This window comes from Neopsephotus bourkii, unplaced genomic scaffold (genome assembly GCF_033783945.1).
Source record: "Neopsephotus bourkii isolate Nb327-2 ecotype Australia unplaced genomic scaffold, CSIRO-AGI_Nbou_v1 NB_1526, whole genome shotgun sequence".
Lineage (NCBI taxonomy): Eukaryota > Metazoa > Chordata > Aves > Psittaciformes > Psittacidae > Neopsephotus > Neopsephotus bourkii.
In genome coordinates, this window is record NW_026902002.1 from 52,254 (window position 1) to 71,202 (window position 18,949).

Genomic DNA, 18,949 nt, shown 5'->3' on the forward strand with positions numbered 1-18,949 from the left:
GCACTGATAATGGAAGCTGTTATTAACTCCAGACTTCTCATCCAAGGGCAGAGAGCACACAAATCTGGCATCTCTACCAATGCTGCAGAATTCCCATTCATTTGCTCCCCTCCAATTTCTTGTGCAAAGACAATACATGGGACTGAAATGAACTGCCTTGGGACTGGACTGCCCCTTACCATTCCGCACAAAAGTAATGAACTGCTTTACTGTCTGATCCAAGTTGACTCCATGATACACCACAGGTCTGAAATTCCGGTGTTCAAAAGAACGAACAAGACGAACTGTGATGGTTGAGCTTTCTGATGACATGAGAATTAATTCTGAATAACCTGGAAAATATTAAAGAGAGGGATTATTGCCCTTCCTCTATGTATAAGCACAGCTAGAAAACAAGGTGCAGGCGGGCCTCATGCAAAGATTAAAACATGGCAAGAAATTCAATAGCTTAATGCCTTTCAGGACATCACTTGTATTATTTCTACAGGAGCAGTAACAGGCTCTCAAAACAAACAGGGTTACCTAGGATATTATTGATACTTCATATCAAATAGTCCTGTATTTGTACCTGTGCTGTGTAATATGGCACCAGACTTCCAATTAAACACACAAAAACCTTACAGTTAAATGCAAATATGTAGTTTGGTGTTTAAGTGACTGAAGACTCTGCTGGGAAACTTTGTGCTATAGAAGAATGTACTAACATGAACAGAACCAAAACCTTTTTAATATGCTTACTTTGTAAAGTACATAATACCCTGAAAAATGCCTAAGCTCTTACACAATGCTCATTTTAATTTCCCTACAGGAAGTGGAAAAGCCTGCCCCATGTACACATGCAACTAACTCTCATATACTACTACACAATTAAGGGATTTCATTTAATTTATAATAGTAGTTCTCTAGAATGGCTCTACAGGGCTTATACTACTTCAACAGAGAGCAAATCTGTAACACAATCCCCTTATCAACCCAAACCCCTCTTCAAACAAGCCAGTGTGTGGCTCCGTTGAGCTCTCTCTCTCTCTACAGGAAAACAAGCTGTTTCTCATCTCTACAATCTTTTCTATTTTTGGTGCTTGGTATCCCTTAACGTCACTTTCTGGTCACAAGCTAAACTGCTGGGGCTGCTGCAGCAACCAGCAAGGACTGCAGACTTAAGTGCTGCAAAATCAGCCAGGGGTACAGCACAACCTCTGCATCTCTTATCCCTTAGCAGCCACTTCAGTCACCATTTCCAGTCCTGCAAGGGATTCTCTTACCTATCGATCCCTCTATGTTCTTTTTGTGTGTGCCTTTCCCTTCCCTCCCCACCCCACCCTTGTTGCCACGAGGGGAGATTAAGCTCCCCACCATCATACAGATACCCAAGTAACTTCCAGTCTCTGCTGTATTTATCCTAGCTGTATCCTGACAAAGCAAACTGACAATACTTTCTTTAAATATTCTGCAGTGTGGGATCACAGACCTAACCACATCACAAGGCAACTTGCTTTTACATCCCCTTGGATAATAATTCCCCAAAGTCCAACTCCATTTTCATTGTAAATAAACTGTGATAAAGACACCAATAAAGAGAAGTATGGTTTGCATCTGAAAATAACTAGATTAATATCAAACACCAAAGATGGTTATTTTCTTGATGCTATTCTACAAGGGCGTGAGATGTATCAGCGTAAAGGGGACAGCAGTCAGTTCACTTTCTCCTGAACAGCATTCAAGATCGTTGCAGGAATACAGGTTTAGGAGCACAGACAACTGGAAATCGCCGATTTTCGCATTTACTGTGTAGACCCCACAGATAGATCCGATTTAGGGCTGCGACGAGGCACTACCCTGCGCCTCCTCAGGGCAGACCCTCCTTGGGACACCGACGGCAGGTACCTCTTGTGAAGAGACACCTTCTCCGGCCTGCCCAGCTCCTGCCCGCCGTTAGCGGCACCAGGACCGCGGTGGAGAGCCGCCCACACTAGCACATCTACTCAAGGCCAAGCACCGGGCCCCTCGCCCTCACAGCAACCTATCCCACCCCAAACGCCCGTCAGCGTCCCGCAGCCTTACTACCGACTTCCCGCCAGCACTTCCGGGTCTCTTTCCTCACCCCGCTTCATCCAGCCCCACCAATCACATCTTTACACCGCCACCCACCGCGCAGCGGGATTGGCTGCTAAGCACCCTGTCCCCGCCGCCTCCCGTGCCGCAGAACCGCAGCAGATCCCACCCCTTCAGCAGCACGCCTGCTCACTACCCATGCCGCGCCGCCTCTGCATCGGCCCTTTGCCTGCCTTCTCCCCGCCCCCGCCGAGCGCCGATTGGCTCCGTGCCTCCCTTTGGCGCTAGGATTGGCCAGCGGGTGCTCTGGCGATGGGTGAGGCGGCCGAGCGCGGAGGTGGAGTGCCTAGGGGACGGGGGGTCGGGAGCGTGCTGGACTTGTCGCTATGTCTGAGGTACGGTGCTGGGTCGGTGGGGAATGAGGGGCGGTGGTGGGTGTCTCCTTTTCCCTTAAGTGTGGTGACAGCTGCAGCCTGCGGGTGCTCACCCCAGCCTCGCCCTGGGGCCTTTTCCTTCTCCAGGCTGCGTTTCAGAAGGCTGCCGAGGAGGTGAAGCAGCTCAAGTCCCAGCCCACGGACCAGGAGATGCTCGACGTCTACGGCCTCTATAAACAGGCTACGGTGGGCGACGTGAACACGGGTAGGTACCGGTTCGGTCCCCTACCGGGCAGGGGGGTGGTGGCGGTTGCTGGGTAGCGCTGCCCCGCGACCCTCTTGCGCTCTGCGCCTGTGCTTGGGGCCCCGGCTGGAGGGGGAGAGGCGGCTGCCGTCAGGGCCGAGCTGGAGGCACTTTGGGGACAAAACCTCTCCCCTCTTGAGTGCCTCACTTCCTGCAGTCCCACGGGTTAGCCAAAATGACTCCGTACCGACTTGGCATAGATTTATATGCGGGCAGGCATAAGCTGACCCGATAAGGGTTTGTGCAACTTGTGGATTTTAGATTAACCTAGCTGCGGTCTTCTAAATCGTACAGCAACAGTCTGAGAATCGTTTCAGTTACTAGTTTTTTATTAATATTAGGTTTGGGACCTCAGGAGTCCTCTATCATTAAGTAGCTGCCTAGGTTAAGGAATGCTGCCTAAATACAAACTCTTAGAAGTTAAACAGGCCTAAACACCAAAGCAAACTATGTAAGTGCAGAACTGCAGTATGGGTTGGAGGGGGGCAGTTTGTTTAGACTAGATTGGCTGCTAAAAATAGTATTGGAAAGCCAAAACAGAAGAACCAGAGAAAGATTTTATAGTAGCTGCAATTAAATATTATCTCTTGGAAAAACTGCAGCAGAAATATCGCTGCAGGTGCCTGTACAAAATCTCTCCCGCTACTACTGTTACTACACTTCTGCCAGTGGCAGCTCAGCCTAGGAATAGTATTTAGAATAAAGTCTGTCTCCATTGACCTTGTGTAACGCTTGAGTGACCAGAATTAGAAAGGGGAAAAGGTCATTTGTTTGGAGTGCTGGCCTCCTGACCCAATTGCTGGTGAAATTTATTGTGTGCTGCTTGGATTAAAAGCTGGCATTGAAGTGTATGGGACCTTGGTCTTAAGATATGATCCTTTTTGTGTGGTTGGACCTTGGCATTATTAATGTTTTTCAAGGTGAAACGGTGCTCTGGAGCTGTCAATATACCAACGTTTCTGTAATTTGCTGCATTCTTGTGAAGCAGTGGCTAACATGAATTGCTGGAAAATCAGTCTATGTAAGAGTAAGCTAATAGGGTTCTGGTTGCAGAGAAGCAAAGCTGCCAACTAGCTCTGCAGGTCATATTGCCAAGGGTATTTTTGTGGCTAATGTCCAGTTCCATTTATTAAGCTTAAGAATTTTCTTTAAGGAATCAGTCAAGAAGGGAAAACCAGGAGAGGATTTCACACGAAGGTAGCTAAAGTTCAAAGCTGGCACCCCTAAATGACAGAACAAAGTAAGACTTATATGTAAGACTTATATGTTAGAAACATACCATTAACTGGATGATAATGGGTTCTAAGCTGTATGCTACTAGCTTTTGTTTTCATGTCTCTGTGTAAGAGACCTTAGGGCATTTCTGCTGTACTGTGGAGCTGATGTTCTTTAATTGGACAGCTGTCACACAATAGCAGTCTCTTCAGAAAGTAGAATAAAAGGAAATCACACCACTGCTGCTGTCTTAAGGTAACTGGAGAATATCTCAGCTGCCACCAGCAGTGTTACAACAGGCTCCCTTGAGGTGATCTCCTGACCACAGGTTAGTAAGTAATAGCTGCAAAGACCAATTGTTGTATTTTATCTTAGTTAAGAATTAAATAGCCTTCAGGAAAGGAGTGGGTACTGCACTACAGTAGTAGTGTAGTACCTACTCTTGTACCTACACCCAGACCACACAAACTAATTTTTATCTATTGCTTATCTTCTCTCTTTCAGACCGCCCTGGCATGCTGGACTTCAAAGGCAAAGCAAAGTGGGATGCCTGGAATGCATTGAAAGGTAGGTGTCTGCTTAAAAAATGAAAAATAAGGCAAACTAATCAGAAAAGGTATATGTGGTTCAGCAAGAAAAAAAATAGCATTGCCTTATAAGACAAGAGTTCTGGAAGTTCAGAATGCTGTGGTAATAAACTCTTTTGACTACCTCTACGAGGCAGGAGTAATCCTGAGAAATGTAGCCTATGTGAAAGGGAATTAAGGTGCAAAATGCTCACCTGGCCCAAGATGTTACACGAAGGAGAGCTGCCACAGCAGCAGAAACCCAAATCTGTTTTCTAAGTCCCAGCCTAGTACCCCAGAGACCAAGCTATCCACCCAGTTGTTTCTTTTAAAGCTTTCCTAACAAGAAAGGTTTGCAACCTCCTAACAGGAGGTTGCAGCTGTGCTCTCCTGTAAATGAGGAGCCAGACAAGTGGTCTTATCTATGAAAATGGGATTTTTCTGGTGTTTTAAGGACTACATCTAAATGCAGCCGAAGCTGTGACTGAATAGCTGTCCTGTAATAATTTTGAATGGAGTTAATAAAACTAAACACTGTTACTGTCTGTACAAATATAACTTTGCTTTGAAACACTGTTTGTTCATGACTGCTGAATACATTTGTTTAAAACTCTAATACTAGATTTGCAGTGAAGTGACCTTCTTGGCTCCTTTGCACTCTGGTATCATGTGGTTACATGCTATAGCAGGGAACTGTGACTTGCATGTAAAGGTATCTGACTGCTCCTGTCTTTTGTCCTTCAGGAATGTCCAAAGAAGATGCAATGAAAGCTTACATAGCAAAAGTGGAAGAGCTAAAGGGCAAATATGGCATCTGAGGACTGGATATAGCAGCAACTTGCACACCTGAAACATGCCTTATTTCTAATACTGTGGAAAAATGTTTTCTGAGAATGACAAATAATTTTAAATACCTAGTATATTGTAGTCGGTTACACTCATGCCTGTAGTTCAGGGGAAGTTGTGTACCCACCTAATGTACTGACACGGTATAAATTCCTTCCGGGAACAAAATCTGGAACTCATTAAAGTGCATTTGGTACTTCAGCCTTTGTGATGGTCATCCCTCGATTGCCATGTTGCAGCTGCCGAAGGCCCTTTGCAAGGCGCAAGGCAGCCTCTCTAGTCGTTGTGCCACTAGAGGGGGCTCAGTGATCTGTTTCGTATAACGCACAGCATCCAAACCAATCTGGTGATGCTTGATCCTGCTTTGGCTCGTTTCTCGCGTGGATAAATGGTGACTCACAAAACCTGGAGCACCACGAAGATTATCGTGAAAAGGCTAGGTCTAGTGCTGTGTGTACTGAAACAAGGTGTTTGATATCAGTTGCCTGGGACTTTCGGAGATTTCCTCAACAGTTGCCAAATAATCTTTCATAAACGCTTCTTAGAAGTATTATTTCCCAACAAGGTTAGGCTTCTGCAGAGAAGGCAAACACTTTGCAGAGGAACACAAAACCTTTGTAAAAGAAAAGGCTCTGTAGACAGCAGTGTCGATGCCCTTGATACTTTGCTGCTGTAGATAGAGTACTGGTGTTGCCATATACTGAGGCTACAGTGAGGAGCTCATCAGCTGTATATAGGCTAGCTTAACACTAGCAAGGCTGTTCAAACAGGAAGTCTTACAGTTGCCATCAGCAAGTTTTACTACAAAGCCTGCAGCTGCAACCACCTCTAGTAGGTGTTTACCTGTTTTGGTCTTTCTTATATAGTCTCTTGGAGCTGCTGATGCAGAAAAGGGAGACTTCACTTTTAAAATGTGATGTTGAACTATTCCAGAATAGAGCATATGAACATCAAGTCCCAGATTTTCACAGGAATAAGGTGTTCTAATTCCAGCTGTGCTGGTTAACCTCTGAACAAGTGAGGGCTTCAAATGAAATGGTCTTCAGATAAGCACTTGATTTATAGAAATACATAGGGATGAAACCTGTTGTTACATAACTGTTTAGGTAAATACATAGTTCTGTACTAGGTTACACAGGATTTGCTGTGTGTAGTAATTAACTTGTATTTTCTTATGCCACTGGTAAGAAATGGAGAGAACTTCATCTCACGTGCTTTCAAAAATTATAAATCCCTCCCTTTGCTACTTTTAATGGGAAATGCTCTTGGAGCTACTTGCTCATCCTTAAAAATTTGTTACAATAAAGAAGGGTTTGTTCCCTGTTCTTGGAAGGAGAAAGTTGGTTTATTCTTGTTCTTCTGGGTAAGTAATGTAACTATTTGGGGTTTTTTCCCCCCTCCTTTTTTTATATCTGCTAGTTATTTGAGATTGTGTTGATTACATTCACCTTGCAAAAAGGGGTAAAAGCAGATGTTCAGTGTGAGAGATCATTTTAGCTCTTTGCTAGCCCGAAATTCCACAGCCAACTCCTTTTTCATAGCTGTGTTTTGTGAAGCTGTTTATCCTTACAGGATTCTGCCAGCCTGTAGCAGACTGTAGCTTATACTGGCAAATGCTCCCCCTTCTCTTGTTTGCTGGAAACTGATGCAGTGTGAGCATGCTGTGCTTTGCTAAGATGCTTTCTGTCAAAACTGGTGTTTTCAGGATTTTTGATTGCTAAAACAGTGGAATTGGGTTCTGTTTAAAGGATGGTCTGGGAGTAGCAAGTTTTGTATCCTAGTCCTCATTTGGCTTTATTTCCCCTGTGAGACTTAAGTAATTGTTACAGTGCCGTTTTCCCATACCCATCTGGCGTTAGGAAAACATCACTATCTACCCAGTACTAATCCTAGAGAGGCCTTGGCCAGGCTGTTGCTCATTGTCTTGTACTTAAATAATGCTATTATTATTTAATTATCACTGCTACAATATGTCTATAGCAGTGACTGAGAGGTCTACCTTGGATGGCCTTATTCAGGTATAGTAACATCTTTCTCCTGCTTGCAGCTTCACCTTTCTTAGGAAAGCAACAGCAGTATTTTCATTATTTAGCTTGCTCTTTGGCAATGAATCTACCCTTTAGCTATCAACTGGGCATCTCAAGAGTAAGCTGAAAATTTCAAGTTGTGGAAGTAAGAGCTATGCAGGAAGAGACTGTATGAAAGGCACTAAGGCAGAGACAAAGGTACTGATATCTGCACACAGTGTTCATGATGAGAAGCAGCAGCACATAAATTGGCTGCACAGCTATTAACTGTGGGTACTGCCACTGCAGGGGAAGTGTTGGAAAAGACAACTCAGGGGAGCTGATTGTGTAGCAGCAGGATGAATGTCTATAAGCAGATGAGATGTTGGACTGTCTGGAAATGTTGACTTCCTGATCACGTAGTGCTTGCTAGTATGAGTGTGAGACTCCTGGGTTGCATAAATAGCACTTTGGATATTTAGTGATGCTAGGGGAACGGTGGTTTAAGGACATCTGCAAATAGGTTTGTAGGTAGAGGTAACTGCCTCTAATAAACTTTTTTTATCACTTTATTAAAGTGCTAAAAATAGGCAACCATTAAGGTGTACAGCCTCAGCACTTGAAACAGAAGTGGCAAGCCTCAAACCAAAATACAGCTCAGAACCATTGTTCTGTCTGCAGTAAAGTCCTCTTGATGTAGGAACAGATGCTTTTGTGACAGAGCAGTGCTGCAAAATGGGATTGTTCTGACACCCATTCAGGGAGTTGTTATTTCCTCTGTATTCGCAAAGAAAAACCGGCAACATCCTGATCCTTGCAGTTCTTGCGAAGGGGAAGAGACGTGTGCTGAAACAAGCGCAACACACAGGAGGTCAGAGGCCAGCTGGCATGTGTGCACTCAGGTCTGGTTTGCTGACTTAGCGGAGTGTGCAGGATGGAATCTGGACTTTGGATATGGCAATAATAAATGTTAACTTGTTTGTCTGATAAGACAGCGATCCTTCTATCATGTTTCTGCTATTAGTTCTTGGACAGAGAAACTAGTTGGTTAGCACCCAGTGCAATTAGGGATAAGCTGTAAAGGGGTTGTTGTTTTCCTTGGGTTTTGGTTGCTCTTAGCAAACATACATGAAGGCGCAACTCTTCCAGCACAGATTTAAGAAATCACTACTGGTGTGCTGCTTAAGGCCCATAACTTCACAGAGTTGAAAAGTCTGATTTTTGTGTTCAACTAAAATGCATTCCCTGGCTGACTGCAGTGTGCACCTCTTTCTGTCACAATTCTTCAGTCCTCATCTGGAGTGATATTGTTTCACAATGCAAGTATTTTAACCTTTGAACTTATCTGACTGTGATGATACTGCTAAAAATAAATGACAATTGTATTTGCTGCTGTTTAAAATATTTGCTCTGTTCCCTGAGTGTTCAGAGCAAACAGTATTGGGCAATAACACTTTGGGTCGACTAGCCATTCGAGCTTGTTGACTAGGCATCTAAGCCATCTTATGGGTTTGGTAGGATTAATTATAAATTGGGAGAGACAAAAAAAATATACCTATTTTGGCTTCACTAAATTCTTGAATAGCACAGCTGGCACCTAAAAAGGGCTATTCAGTCTTACGAACTCGAAACTGCTTAGAGGTTAAGATAAGTTGATATGACACAGACATAACAAATTTGAGAGTTGCAATAATAAACACAGAAGTGTAAAAGTTGGTAGAATCAAACAAAAGTTAAAATCTGATTATTTTTTTCCTTCTGCCCACAAGTATGTAAGCTATCTTCAGGTTCATGTAACTGCTCTATAAATTAGCCAATCTTCAGCTGCTCATTTAAAGTGCAAATACAACAGCAATCCATTCAAGGCATGAGTCTGTCATTTATAGAATGATCTTATATTTCCTGTAGAACTAGCGCATCTGTGGAAGTTATACACTGCTTACATTGCTTTGCTAATGCAACCAGAAAGACATCTTGTTTGTCTCCTCCACAGTGTGCAAGGCACTGACTCGTACCATGTTCCCCAAAAGGCTAACATGGATGGATGTCACCTCCTCCTAACAAACACCACTCGTGAATGAGTTCTGAATCTGAAAGGTAACATACTTGTTATTTTTAAATCTGAGTATTTAGCTGCATTGGTCTGCTTTTTACTGAGAGAAGAAACGTATATCTGACAGCAGAGAAACTGAATAATGTAATTTCTTCCAGCTTATGCACTATTGAAATAGCTATCCCAATTCTTCCAGTAGTGCTAAAGGGGCTAGATTTTTTTTTTTTTTGTAGTGAATTTATATTTCTAAGCATCAGTTTGTCTCAATGGAGAGATGCAAATATTTTGAGGGATGTTCTAAGCCAACGTGACTTACCAGAGGTCCCTGAACAGAGCTGAATCCAAAGCAGCATGAGTGAGCAAGCACCCAACGTTGGTTCTCTGCAACATGCTGCTGAGGTAGTCCAGAAACTGATCAGAAGTGAAGAAACAATTTTTCCAGGATATAAATTGCATTCCTTTAAGTCTCTTCTTATTCTTTGGATTAACTGGGGTAGGGCTTAAAGTCACTGTAAGGGACCAGCATATTACTGACATGTTTCTAACCCAGCTATGAGTGCTTTAACAGGTACTGTTTGATCTGAATGAGAAACAGGATCCCAGACCTTGGTGATGGGTGTTCTCACTACATCCAGCAGCGAGTGGGAGAACCTGGGACTGCAAGGGCATGTGGTGGCCTCTGGCTGGGGAAGCAGTCTGCTTCCAGTGGCACAGGAGAGGTGTCCAGATAGGGGGCAAAGTGAAACCATCTGGCCCAGGAGCTCTCTCCTCTTCATGTGCTTAATTGCATCTCCTCCATGTGCTGGGAGGAGACAGCTGTCCACTTGGCTTCAGTAACTTGCAGTGGTGGGAGGAAAACCATGACCTAAAGTAGTTGTGATAGGGTGTTGGTCTGAGATATATGGGCCCTGGGATAACCCCAGCTCCCCTTGTTACACGTGCTGCCTTGGGCAATTGCTGAATTTTTGCCCCATTCCAGAAGCTCTGTTTGAGCTCAGCTAGGTTGAACTGAGCAGAGCTGAATGCAGTCTCTTTAACTTGGATTTCTGCCTGCAAAAAAACAAAAAAAAGAAAAGAGAAAAAAAAAAAGAAAGAAAAGGAAAATAAAAATCTGTAAAAGCACAGTGACACAAGGCAGCTTGTCTCATCCTTCTTCCTTGTAACATTTTCTACATGCTCTCTTTTTGAGGAAGGCACAAAGAAAATCATTTTGTCCCTCATAGGTTTTGGGCATCTTCCAAAGTCTCAAGTCTGAGATAATGAAGATCTATTTGCCTCCAAGATCTAATCAACTTCTGTTTTGAAAGACATCTTGAAATAGGGATTTGACAAAGATGAGCTTAAATGCCTAGCCAGATCAGTTGCTATGCCAGGAGTTGAAGAGATGATCAGAAAGAATTATATTCAACAGAAAAATGCATTTACAAATGTAACCAGTTTCAAGATTAGGTGAACCCAGTTCTGTGGCGTTCTGTCACTGGTGTTTGCTTTACCTTGAAGTGAAATACTCCTTTAGGTAACTGTTCCCTAAGCCCCTGGTGACCTCAGGCTTCAGTCCTGAACCTTATTCAAGCTTCTGCTGGAGAAAAGCTGGAACAGATTCTTCAGTGTTAAACTTCTCATACCTTTAAATGAACCAGATAAAACTGTTCCCATGTCTTGCAACAGCCTCTAATAATTTCCATTATTTATGAACACATTTCCGTGAAAACTTTCTGTCCAGGGATAGGATGTGAAATACCCACTTAAACAATGGAGAAAAGGGACTTTCTAAACAAAATAATGAAACTGGCAATATACCAAGAACTCAACAGAGCTGAACCAAAAATACATTTGAAGTACTTTAAAGGTCACTTACTGTGTTGTTATGACGTAGGTAATGTATTTTTCAGGGGAGGGGAGAAACCAAAACAAACTTTTTCTTCTCTTAAAGCAATGAGCTCTTTCGATTGTAAAACACTGATTTTTCACATGATTTTCCAAAATAATAACCTTGAGGCATTTTCCCACAATTCATCTTTTTAAGCAACTTTACTGGGTTTTTTTTTAATCTTGAAAAGACAGAGCTTGTCTTGTTTAGTTATGAGACAATCAAGATAAACTCCTTTCCCTTTGAAAAAAGGGTTCACAGGCTTCATAAATCCAGACACCTTTACCAGAAGGTAAAGCAACAGCAGAAACTAAGTGCTAATAAACTGTTAGTGTTTGATTTACACAACTGTTACAACTGTCGTGGGTGACTTCAGCAAAGAGTGAATCTGAAAGTACCAGTTCAGTGCTGCTATTGATTACAGGTCAAGTTTAATGCTGGTGTATATTTTGTATTTAGGAAAAGTAAATTAAATTAAATACAAAATATTAAAGCAATTTTGTATTTGCAGCAAAAGCACCATCCCCAAACCACTCTTTTCCTCAATAACCCAGCTTAGCAGAAAACCCTGTATCTACTAAAAGATCCAAGTAGGACAGGGAGCAGTTCTGGTTTCGAAAGTAACCATTTTAAGTACCTCATTGGACCAAGCAAATGTGTTTGCTCATCTAAGCCTTACCACTGGCTTTTACAGGAAAAAAAACTCAAACATCTTGTTCAGTGGGAGACACCTCACTACTACAAATGTTATTTTTTTTCTTTAATTGCTAATGTCATTGGGGTGACTCCTGTTTAAAGCAGACCTATAAGTAATAATTTTGCTAACTGGGGGCCTTGCCTAATGCATTGCAGGACCGAGCCCGTGTTACAGAAAGTGTAAGTCATGTGAGGGTTTTGCCAGATAAGAGTTGGTGTATTTTGTCTGGCCCGAGCCTGCGTTTGCTTGGTAAGGTTAAGTGCAAGCAGCATTTGTTCAGTTTGTGCAGCACATGAGACAAGACTTCCTTGTGGGTTTTGAGCCAAAAAATCCCCCATAAATATCATTACATTTGGAAGTGGAAGGGTACAACAGCAAATTGATGTAAACAGTCTGAACAATGCAGTATGGAGATGCTGTTTAACCTGTGGAGTCCTAGATGTTCATAAAGCTATTCTATCGTCTGATAAGCCTAAAATGAAAGGGATTTGGCAAAACATCAAGTTTGCTAGCTTGGATAACATGTTCAGGAAACAAAAATTATTGCAGACCACAAACCCACAGAAGAAGTTTTAACAACAGACCTTGCAAAAATTTGCCATGTCTTGCAAAAGCACAAAAACCCCAATTCAGTGTTTGATAAAAATATAATCTATAAGGTACACAGCAGAGACCATCAACAATTGAACCAAAGATTTTGCACAAAGAGGGAAAGAAAAAGGTCAGAATGTATCATCATATGCACAGTATGAAAACTGAAGTAAACATGTTTTGCAGAGCTCTCACTCTTACTAGAAGTAATGTTACAGAAAACACCCCCAGCCAAATCATAGCAGACACATGTATTTTTAAAGGAAACACAGAAAGCCCTCGTGAAACTGTGTAGAGATTAACATAAGGAGACAATCTGTATAGACAACTGATTTGTTCAGAAATGAAAGCTGGAAGAAAGGTGAAGTTACGATAACTTCTACCACCCCGTGCTGGAGAAGGAGATCCTTCCAGGTCTGTTCAGCTGGAGAGGGAATGGTCGAATTCTGATCCTGGCTATGTACGAGGGAGGCCCAAAACAACAACCTGTGCGTCTGTCCGCTGGACCCTGTGGAGTTGCTACAGACCTCTCGCTGGAACTGAAATCAGAATTTGGCAGTAGAACACGAGTTTCTGATGACACAGCAAAACCCAGCTTCCTTGGGCTTTCTTTTGTAAGCTGTTTCTGACCAAAAAAAAAAAAACAAAAGTAAAGCAATTAGTAATTCATTAGAGGATGGCAAAACAGGAGTGAGAAAAAGATCAAGGACATAAAACTTTACGAGCAGAAACTTTTTTGCTGACGGTACATGTAGTGATACATAAGGTTAAGTACGCCAGTACCAGATAAGAGTGCGTGCACAGCCCAAGGTGAGCAGCTCATAGCAAGGACAGCCTGTGTTCGAATGGTTTCGGCGTCACAACAGCGGGTTCAGATCCTGCGGGGAAGCAGGAGGGGTAGAGCAGGGTGGCGCGTTACTGTATCCACTGGAGCGCTGGGTATCCTTGCATCGCACCGCTCCGGAGCGGGGCAGCGGGTCTCCTTTGTGGCCCGCTTCTGGTGAGAGGCAGCACCCGCCCCCCAACGGGCTGTACACAAAGACGGGCTGTGCATCCCGGGGGAGGGCAAGCAGGTCTAGGGCTCGTTCCCCGTCCCATGCCGGCCTGGCGTCGGGCCGAGAAACAAACCTGGAGCTCTCCGGCAGCCGGTGACACACAGGCAGGGGGTGAGGCTGCTGCCCGGACACCTCCCAGGGCAGCCGTGCTCTAGACCTGGCCTGGACGAGCCCGTGCCTCGGGCCAGGCCACAGCTGCCTTCCCTGCTATGGGCCCGGCCCGGCTCCGCCCGTCGAGGACGCGGTGCTGATTCAGCTGCGGGAGGGCCCGGAGGGTGCCGCGGCCCCGCGGGCGGGGCGGGAGAGGGGGTGGCGGGCTGCCCACTGCCCTCTGGGGACATAAAAGCCGGCGGCCGGAGCCCGCCCGTGTCTTCCGGCGCTGGCGGCACCATGACCGCCATCGGGGCGCAGGTACGTCTCTCCCTGCTCCTGCCGCCGGGGCAGCGCCCGAGAAGGGGGGCTCGGGGAAAGCTCCTCCGGGTACCGAGGCTCCCCATCGCGGAGCAGCTGCTGCGGCTCGTCCCTGCGCGGCTGGGTACGCCGCGACCCTTCGCGGAGCTGCGGGGCGCAGCCGGCTTGTCCCTGGCTTTCCCCAGACGGGTAGCAGCGCCCTAGGTCCGTACCTCTCTCCTGGTCTCCGGCGGGGCTGCAGCGGTTCTCGCAGCCGCACCCGGCTCTCTGAGCACCACCGCCTGCCGTGCAGAGCAGGGGCGCTTGGCTCGGCTTTTAAGATCTCGGGTACTCTTGGAGGGGTTCGGTGAGGAAGCGCCGTGCGTTGCCCTAGCGGGTCCGCGGTGGGTGTATCTGGACAACCCAGCCCCGGGGAAAGCCGAACCGTACCGCCGATGGGTGAGGAGCCGGGCCCGGACCCCGGCTACCGCTGGCAAGGGGAGAAGAAAGGAGAGCCCGGCTGACAGGAGCCTGACATAGCTGTGGGAAAAGAAGGGCAGTGGGGGTAACTGGGTGCTCCCCTCTTCTCCTCCGCCCCGCTTCTGTCTCCTCCGCCGTCCATCCGTCGGCTCCATTCTCCCAGGGGCCGGTGGTTTCCTCCAGCCTTGCCAGAGCAGGAGGCTGTGGGGTGGGGGCCGCGGGGCTGGTATCCTGCTCAGCTCACAGCCTTTGTGATCCTGAGCCCTGGCCTTGATGTGGAAGCGTTCATTGTTCATGTAGCCGGGGAACCGGCAGAGCTTCACCCACCCTTCCTTTCTCCTAGGTACAGTCTGTGACTGCATCACCTTCCCCTGTGAGAAGGGGGTCGATGTGCACAAGCAGACCTTTTCAAGTACTGAAGTCCCATAGCTTTGTACTTCTGGTTTCATTTCACACTTAAGAAGTGCTATTAACCCAGGTTTTATTTACTCCACTACCCTTTAAGGCACAGAGGCTGCTGGCACACCGGAGACCACAGAAATCCTTCTTTGAGACACTCATCAGGAGTCTGATCATCTTGTGTGTGGCAATAGCGGTGGTCTTGTCATCCATCTCTGTCTGTGATGGCCGCTGGCTCTTTGCAAGGGGACAGCTCTTTGGACTGTGGCACTTCTGCACTGTTAGCAACGGCAGCGTCCTGAAGTGTGTCACTGACCTCAGCCTGGCCAAGGTGGAGGGGCTGAGCATGGGGGTGATTCCTGTAAGGAGCATGGTGTCCTTTGCTGTTGTGGTTGCCATATTTGGCCTGGAGCTGCTGATGGTGTCCCAAGTCTGTGAGGATGCCAATGCAAGGCGGAAGTGGTCAATGGGCTCAGTTCTCATCCTTGCCTCATTTTTGCTGTCAGCCACTGGTGTCCTGAGCTTCTCCATCCTTGTGAAGGATCACCTCACCTTCACGGGCTTCACACTGACGTACTGGTGCGAGTTCATTGCTGCCTTTCTCTTCTTCCTAAACGGGATCAGCGGACTTCACATCAACAGCCTCACACACCCCAGGAACAGGGTAGGCAAGATCTAGGTGCAAAGGGTGCACCTCCACCTTTGTGTTATCAGCTTTGCCAATTAGACTGGAAGAAAGAGTGTCTAATGAAGCTTGAAAAGGACACCATGTCTTAAATTGTGTGCAAGGTGGGGAAACATGAGTCAGTCTTGATGGCTGTAGAAGTCTTACCCACCCACTGGTCAGCATGAAGGGCTGCACAACAGGAGCAAAGCAGACTGGGACTGGCTGTTGCAGTGCAGTTTCTGGAAGAGTGGATTAAAAGAGGGTGTTCTGTCAAACATGTGGAGGGGTAGCAGTCTGTGATCTACACACACAGGCTATTTTGAGGCTTATATGAAGCCTGTACTCTTATTGATTTGGTCTTGCTACAATTTCCCCTGTACTCTGGAGCCTGTGAATAGTGGCATAACTTTGGTGTGTGTCGTGGCTCTGCCCTGCCTTGGGGACAGATGATTTGTGGCTGGTTATGCTCAGTGGCACGGAGAATTGAAAATCTCAACTGGATCTCACTTCTCCACTTCTGTTTCAAAGAGAAGGCACACATGTCTTGATCTAGTTACTTATTTTGTGTGTCTGCTGGCATGTTCCCTGTATCCGACCTGTTTTTCTGAGACACTTCTGACAGAAGCAGAGAGATGTAGCTGTCCTGGGGCCAATGGCAGGCTCTGCGTGTGGTGCAGGTGTAGAAGGAAGGATTTTGATGTATTCCTTGGGCAGCAGTGCATGTTCCTGTATGCACATCTACTCACTGTCACCATTGCTCTGCTATACTTGTAGGATGTGTGCCAATAGGTCACCAAAACTGGTTCCCTTTGCCCTTGCAGAGTTCACTGTAATGGACTGTTGCTCTTCCTGGTTTCCTTTTTGTCCACCTGGGAGAAAAGGGACAACCTCTACAGGGCTTTAGGTGAGTGTTGTGGCTGGGCAGACCATGCTGAGAGCATCAAACCTTCTGGGCTGTGTATTGGTTGTCAGGGCTCCCTGCTTGGGCAATAGGAAATCTCATCCTGGAGCTGAGCCTCCTGCAGCATTTCTTCTGGGAGGTGAAAGCTCTAAATCCTTGTGACCAAAGTCCCACTCTTCCCCTGACTAACAGTGGGCCTGGGAGGAGAAGCAGCCCATGAGGGCAGATCTAATCTGTCACAGCTGGTGGAAATACAAAGTCTTGGTGAAAATTACATTAAGGCTGGTTCGCCTCCTGCCAGTGCCTGAATTGAGATCTCTGAAATTGCTGCAGCTTTGAAGTTCCCCATGATGTCTGATGTAGAAAGAGAGACCTCAGCAGGAGACTTCAGGGGCTGGTTACCCTATGTATGTCCTCCTGTCTTGCATTCATCACTCTGTTGCCCACCAGTAATAATGTCTTCAGAGTATTTCAGGGTTTCTGGTTTAAGCTTGTATTGTATTCACTGGTAAATCCGCTTGTATTTGTGTTTTAGGATAAATGTTTCTACTGTTTCATTGCTGTAGCTTGTCTGATAGCTGTTGAGCAAGGTTTTCATTTCCTGTGCAGCAAGTCTGCCAGTTTTTCACCTGAAACAAAAGCATCGTAGCACCAAGGCCAAGAAAGCTGTGAAAGTGAGCCACGAGTAAACAGATTTGTCCTTGAAAGCTGAGAATCTGAAGTCCTGCCTAAACATACACCCACACTTGCCGGACGGGCTCCTGTGAACTTGCTTGCCTTCGTAAGACAGTCTCCATTCCTTCTCAGATCTCCATAACTTTTAAAGACAATACTCCTGTGCCTGTTTTGTGATGCAGTTTCAGACCAGGCTTGCTCTGGACACTGTCACTTGTGCTTTTGCACATGAATCTGCCCTTCTTCCTGGTGAGATAGTGCACAGAGCTGTGCTACCCAGCCAGCTTCTGAAGCTCTTGCAACAGCTGGGGCTTCATTAGGCTTTCTTGACCTGCTTTTAAAGACAAGGACTTGTGCCCTTCACCCACCTCTGGAAAACTGCACTGTGATTGTGTTTCTGTGAAGGTGCTTTTGATTTGTTGAATTACACTGTTAAAGATGTGCTAGTGGGCTGACCTTGTACAAGTTGGTGTGAACTGTGCTGCTGAATTTAGCAGAGCCACTCACCCCAGAGGGAGTCTGCAAATTCTGGTCCCAAATTGTTGCACTTCGGAGTTACTAGGTGGTGTAGAGTGCCTTAACTAATAACTCAGTTGTGGTGCCTAGGGGTACCTATGTCAGGCGAGACAGTTCACCTACCAAAGGTTAAGGGTGTCCATGGCTTGTCTAGAAAAGTGGGTGTAACCTCAGAGTGCCTTCTTGCTGACATCCAAAACTGGAAATCAATTCTTTATGTGCTAGTGGGAGGCTGTGGCCCCAGCCCTTTCCCTGGGTGAAGGCAGTAGCCAGACTCTATCCCAGTCTGGTGCCTCCCACTCTGGTTAGAAGGAAGCAGTGAAATTGGCCACTGAGTTCACCCAAGACTTGGTGCAATTATGAACGATTTTAGGATGCCCTCTGCTAGCTGAAGGAGAGGCCTTTTGTTAGGGGTAGGGAATCCTGTAGGGAAAACACGGTAACTTTTGTCCAACTATTTTTGTATAGTACTGCTTGACTTACTAATGCTGGGAGAAGATCTGTTTTGATAGCTAAATTCATTGTCTCAGATATATCCTTGTATAAAGCAACCTGTGCAGCAACGGGTAACTGTTCATTTTCTGAAGCCTGTGGAAGTGTCAAGCAATATTCCTGAAGTTTGTTAAATAAATTTCTTCAAAATAAAAGAGCTGTAATCCTTTCTTTTTATAATTAGATACTGGGGTGCAGATTTAAGGGGATGAGTGGAGTTTACATACTCTCCCAGCTGCCATTCTGTGTGTTTAGCCAGATAGACGATGAAGAAATGACTGCACGGTGCTCTGCTGAGCTCTGACCAAGGGAGCTGTGGCTGCTGCACACTCCCCTCTCCTTCCCCCTCCAGAGTGTCCACACCAACCCAAGCAGCCAGATCTGCTTTCTTGCCTTGCAAAACAAGATGGGCAGTCAGCTGTGCTGCTTCGTGGGAATTACAGATAACCGTGCAGGATCTTAATGATTTCCTGTTGTTGCATGTGCTCTGTTTACCAGCTAAAGAGCTCTGTCCTTCACCTCCCTTTTCCCACACCGCACCCTGTGTCTGAAGCATCCTTTTTCTTTTCCCCAGCTCTGCTTGTTTGGCCTGCACAAGTGGTATATGAGTACAAATGTACTTATACTTTTTTTTTTTCCCCCCAAGCTCATTGTACTAGGACGTTTAGTTAAATGTCAGGAAAACATTTCCATTCTTCACCACTGAATTAGTTTATGTAATCTCAAGTAAGTTAATTAGCACCTGGTGTTCTCTTTCTGATGGGAGAGGTTGTTGGTCTGTCTCAGATGGTTTAATATCT

At 45.7% G+C, this 18,949-nt stretch overlaps 3 protein-coding genes and 1 long non-coding RNA gene across 9 annotated transcripts in view; 2 read left to right on the forward strand and 2 right to left on the reverse strand.

The window, feature by feature from the left end:
- Positions 1–2,187, reverse strand: part of CUNH2orf76 (chromosome unknown C2orf76 homolog) — a 31,520-nt gene extending 29,333 nt beyond the window's left edge. The window contains exons 1-2 of one of the 6 annotated variants that reach the window (XM_061369972.1): positions 2,069–2,146; positions 180–332 (exon numbers count right to left, since the gene is read on the reverse strand). In XM_061369972.1, coding sequence (XP_061225956.1) covers positions 180–332; positions 2,069–2,111 — 196 coding nt within the window. In that variant the 5' untranslated portion in view covers positions 2,112–2,146. Of the gene's footprint in view, positions 1–179; positions 333–1,794; positions 1,997–2,061 lie in introns of those variants that run through there. The other 5 variants (XM_061369973.1, XM_061369976.1, XM_061369971.1 and 2 more) reach the window with 5 other exon arrangements.
- A 128-nt stretch (positions 2,188–2,315) lies between these two features.
- DBI (diazepam binding inhibitor, acyl-CoA binding protein) lies at positions 2,316–5,556 on the forward strand. The gene is made up of 4 exons (XM_061369977.1): positions 2,316–2,447; positions 2,574–2,691; positions 4,450–4,512; positions 5,256–5,556. Exons 1-4 carry the CDS (start codon positions 2,439–2,441, stop codon positions 5,327–5,329), a joined length of 264 nt encoding a protein of 87 aa, XP_061225961.1. The 5' UTR covers positions 2,316–2,438; the 3' UTR covers positions 5,330–5,556.
- A 5,236-nt stretch (positions 5,557–10,792) lies between these two features.
- LOC133221264 (uncharacterized) lies at positions 10,793–13,903 on the reverse strand. Its single transcript, XR_009727950.1, has 2 exons — positions 13,787–13,903; positions 10,793–13,199 (listed from the first exon to the last, which is right to left on the reverse strand). It is a non-coding gene; the product is annotated as an uncharacterized LOC133221264 (long non-coding RNA).
- Positions 13,904–13,915: 12 nt separating this feature from the next.
- TMEM37 (transmembrane protein 37) lies at positions 13,916–18,304 on the forward strand. The gene is made up of 2 exons (XM_061369979.1): positions 13,916–14,040; positions 15,005–18,304. Exons 1-2 carry the CDS (start codon positions 14,020–14,022, stop codon positions 15,575–15,577), a joined length of 594 nt encoding a protein of 197 aa, XP_061225963.1. The 5' UTR covers positions 13,916–14,019; the 3' UTR covers positions 15,578–18,304.
- Positions 18,305–18,949: the final 645 nt, after the last annotated feature.